This window comes from Cucurbita maxima, unplaced genomic scaffold (assembly GCF_002738345.1).
Source record: "Cucurbita maxima cultivar Rimu unplaced genomic scaffold, Cmax_1.0 Cma_Scf00011, whole genome shotgun sequence".
Lineage (NCBI taxonomy): Eukaryota > Viridiplantae > Streptophyta > Magnoliopsida > Cucurbitales > Cucurbitaceae > Cucurbita > Cucurbita maxima.
This window is the reverse complement of record NW_019272027.1, coordinates 238752-242147: the sequence shown is the minus strand read 5'-3', so window position 1 is coordinate 242147 and position 3396 is coordinate 238752. Positions and strand designations below refer to the sequence as shown.

The window sequence follows — 3396 nt, the reverse complement described above, 5'->3', positions numbered from 1 at the left end:
GGGGGGGGGGGGGGGGGGGGGGGGGGGTTTGGAATAGCGTTCATCGACACACTGTCATTTACAGCTGATATGTATAGTGTATACGTGTGTACACATTGTTTATGGTGGAGTTTTACCCATCTATGATCATACGTTCAATTTGAACACACTCCTTTGACTTGGTTGTCTCTTATTCATGATGATGGAATTTGAATTGTATGCATATGGGATACAAAAGTCTTGCCTACTTCTAGAATCCTCTATGGTTTTTCACTTGCTCTCTCACGTGGAAATGGAACTGTTAATAATGTTGAGGATTAGTTACTATATTGCATAGGATTTATTACTCGAACTTTACTATCTGGGAACACTATTTACTCATTAATTCTGAGTTTCTTGTTGGCATACAGGGACGGGTGGATTCAGGAACGTGACTCAATAATTTCAATATAAGGTCAGAGCTTCCTTGATTTTGCGTATGACATGTGATTGTTCTCTGTTCATGTGAGATCTCACATCAGTTGAAGAGGAGAACAAAACATTCTTATAAGAATGTGGAAACCTCTCCCTAACAGACGCGTTTTAAAAACCGTGAGACTGACAACGATATGAAACGGGTCAAAGCAGACAATATTTGCTAGCGGTGAACTTGAGCTGTTACAAATGGTATCAGACCCAAACACCGAATGGTGTGCCAGCGAGGACACTGGACCCCCAAGGGGAGTGGATTGTGAGATCCCACATTAGTTGGAGAGGAAAACGAAATCTTCCTTATAAGGGTGTGGAAACCTCTCTCTAACAGACACGTTTTAAAAACCGTGAGACTGATGACGATATGTAACGGGCCAAAGCATACAATATCTACTAATGGTGTGGACCGTTAGAGTTCATAAAAATAGGATTACTTGAAAGAAAGTGTGAAGAAATAGCTTGTCTAGGGTCACTGTTCACTTTTAATTCATTATGGCCAATTTAAATTTTTGTGGACAAAATGTGGGTTGGAAACCCTCAAATTTAGTAGGAAGGAGAAGAAACGTGCCGGATTTATTGGCTTTTGCCTTCTTTATCTTTGAATTAACTCTAGCCGTAAAGAAGCAAAAAATTGCCATAATTATGGCTTTAGGAGCTAGCTTGCTCTATGCCCTCATTTAAGAACAAAATGGCCTTCATTCATCTTCCCTAAGATGCTAAGAGCTCCTTAAGGTAGAAGAGTAGCACACCATTTCAAATTTTGTGAGATCCCACATCAGTTGGAGAGAGGAACGAAACATTCTTTATAAGGATATAAAAATCTCTTTCTAGCATACGCGTTATAAAACCTTGAGAGGAATCCCATAAGGGAAAGCCCAAACACGACAATATTTGCTAGCAGTGAGCTTGAACTGTTACAAATGATATCAGAGTCAGACACTAGATGGTGTGCTAGCGAGGACGCTGGCCCCCGTGGGGGTGGATTGTGAGATCTCACATAGGTTGGAGAAGGGAACAAAACATTCCTTATAAGGGTGTAAAAACCTATCTAGTAAACGCGTTTTAAAATCTTGAGAGAAAACCCATAAGGGAAAGTTCAAATAAGACAATATTTGCTAGCAGCGAGCTTGAAATGTTACAAATGGTATCAAAGCCAAACACTGGACGGTGTGCTAGCGAGAACGCTGGCCCCCGAGGGGGTGGATTGTGAGATCTCACATAGGTTGGAAAAGAGAATGAAATATTTCTTATAAGGAGTGAAAACCTCTCTATAGTAGACGTGTTTTAAAACCGTGAGGTTGACAACGATTCGTAACAGATGCGGACAACATCTATTACCGATAAGCTTGGACTATTACAAATTCACATGGACTATCATGTTCTTTTCTATACAAGTTTATATTGTGATGTTCAAAGAACCCTTAATGTCTAGAACGCATGACTTCAAGATTCTTTTCCCAAAAGTAGATTTGCGTTTGAAAGGGTTAAAGCCAGAAATGGTAGATGATGATCCCCACTCAACACTCTCATGTGTGAACTACCCATAGATTATTTTGTATTAACAATCATTTTCATAAAGTATTTCTTTTGTTGAGTTGAGATACTTGAGATTATACTGTTAGGGATGGTGGGTTGTTGAAGAAAACTATGCACTACAAATTTATAACGATACATCATTTGTATTTATTATAGGCTCACAAGAGTAAATGGTGCATTCTCACCAAACAGGTTATAGCTTGAATGGCGCATAGGTCTACGTTTTCCCGCTCACACAGTGACAAATCAAACAGGTGGGTCCCATTTTCCATATAGATCGAGAGCGACCCCTTCACGATTATTGCTTTACTATATCTTTTCATTGCCTGCTGCGGCTCCCCCCTCCACTCCAATGCCAGCCACAAAGTTTTTGATCAATCAGCTCATTCAATTTAACTAGAGAAACTTTCTTTAGAGCCAAATTTTTCAGATATGGAAATGGAATGAATGGACAGGGTATTGCCCGTCATTCTGTTTCCCAGTTTCTCTCTTCTACACCACCACTCAGCCATGGCAGACATTCTTCAGCTTAGATAATGGAATCCTGTTCCTGAAGGTCTACGGAACCCTTAAGAACTGGTTAGTAAGATCATTCACTCTTTCACAAAACCCACTTTTTCTTTCCTGATTTAGCTTCTTCTTTGGTCTGAAAAAGCACATTTTGAGGCATTCTTCTTTCTGGGTATTTCTGGATTGTTATCTTCTCTAACACCTGATACCATTTAGGATTCATTTTACTAGAACTCCTTTGTGGGTCTTTTTCGTGTCAGTCCAGCAATTTGGAGAGGAAATGGAGCGGCCAAATCGAGGGCAGAGATGGGCTAATTTGAAGCAACGGCTAGGACTGATGAAGGGGATGGGGTGCTGTGGAGGCGCATGGAGTTCAACATCGTCAACTTTGACGATGATTGATGGTATAGGTTTAAGCCGCCATGGAAGTAGCCGCAGCCATAGAGACGATGGGATTCGGAGCTCTGCAGCTTCCGGGATGAACTTGGCGATGGCTCTGGCGGCTGAGAGAAACTTAACCGAGGAAGGAGGCCCCACCGTCGGCAATGTGAAATCACTGATGAGATTATTTGAAGAAATAGACGGTGGGGATTGGAAGACGAGAAGAAAGGAGAGTGAGAATAACGGTGATTGGTTGTGCTGCGTGTGCATGGAGAGGAGTAAAGGTGCTGCTTTTATTCCCTGTGGACACACCTTTTGTAGGGTATGTTCTAGGGAACTACGGCTCAAAGGAGGCACCTGTCCTATTTGCAGCCGTTCGATCATTGAGATTCTTGATATTTTTTAAGATAGAAGAAAATTCATTTTCGTTCTCCTAAATTATTGTCTTCACGTGATCTTTGTGTTTTTATATGAAATCATGGAAGAAAGGATAAGGCAGCTGATTTTTGGTTTGCACAA

General features: G+C 41.1%; 1 protein-coding gene and 1 long non-coding RNA gene across 5 annotated transcripts; one reads left to right on the top strand and one right to left on the bottom strand.

Moving 5' to 3' along the window:
* Positions 1 to 2085: 2085 nt before the first annotated feature.
* On the bottom strand, positions 2086 to 2815 carry LOC111485924. The gene is made up of 2 exons (XR_002718781.1): positions 2725 to 2815; positions 2086 to 2562 (listed from the first exon to the last, which is right to left on the bottom strand). It is a non-coding gene; the product is annotated as an uncharacterized LOC111485924 (long non-coding RNA).
* Positions 2433 to 3396, top strand: LOC111485923 (RING finger protein 141-like). 4 transcript variants are annotated; one of them, XM_023132889.1, is made up of 2 exons: positions 2433 to 2565; positions 2713 to 3396. In XM_023132889.1, exon 2 carries the CDS (start codon positions 2777 to 2779, stop codon positions 3281 to 3283), a length of 507 nt encoding a protein of 168 aa, XP_022988657.1. In that variant the 5' UTR covers positions 2433 to 2565; positions 2713 to 2776; the 3' UTR covers positions 3284 to 3396. The 4 variants fall into 4 exon arrangements, with proteins under 4 accessions (XP_022988657.1, XP_022988659.1, XP_022988660.1 ...); XM_023132891.1 differs by having other exon boundaries at positions 2454 to 2565; positions 2757 to 3396; XM_023132892.1 differs by having other exon boundaries at positions 2457 to 2565; positions 2762 to 3396.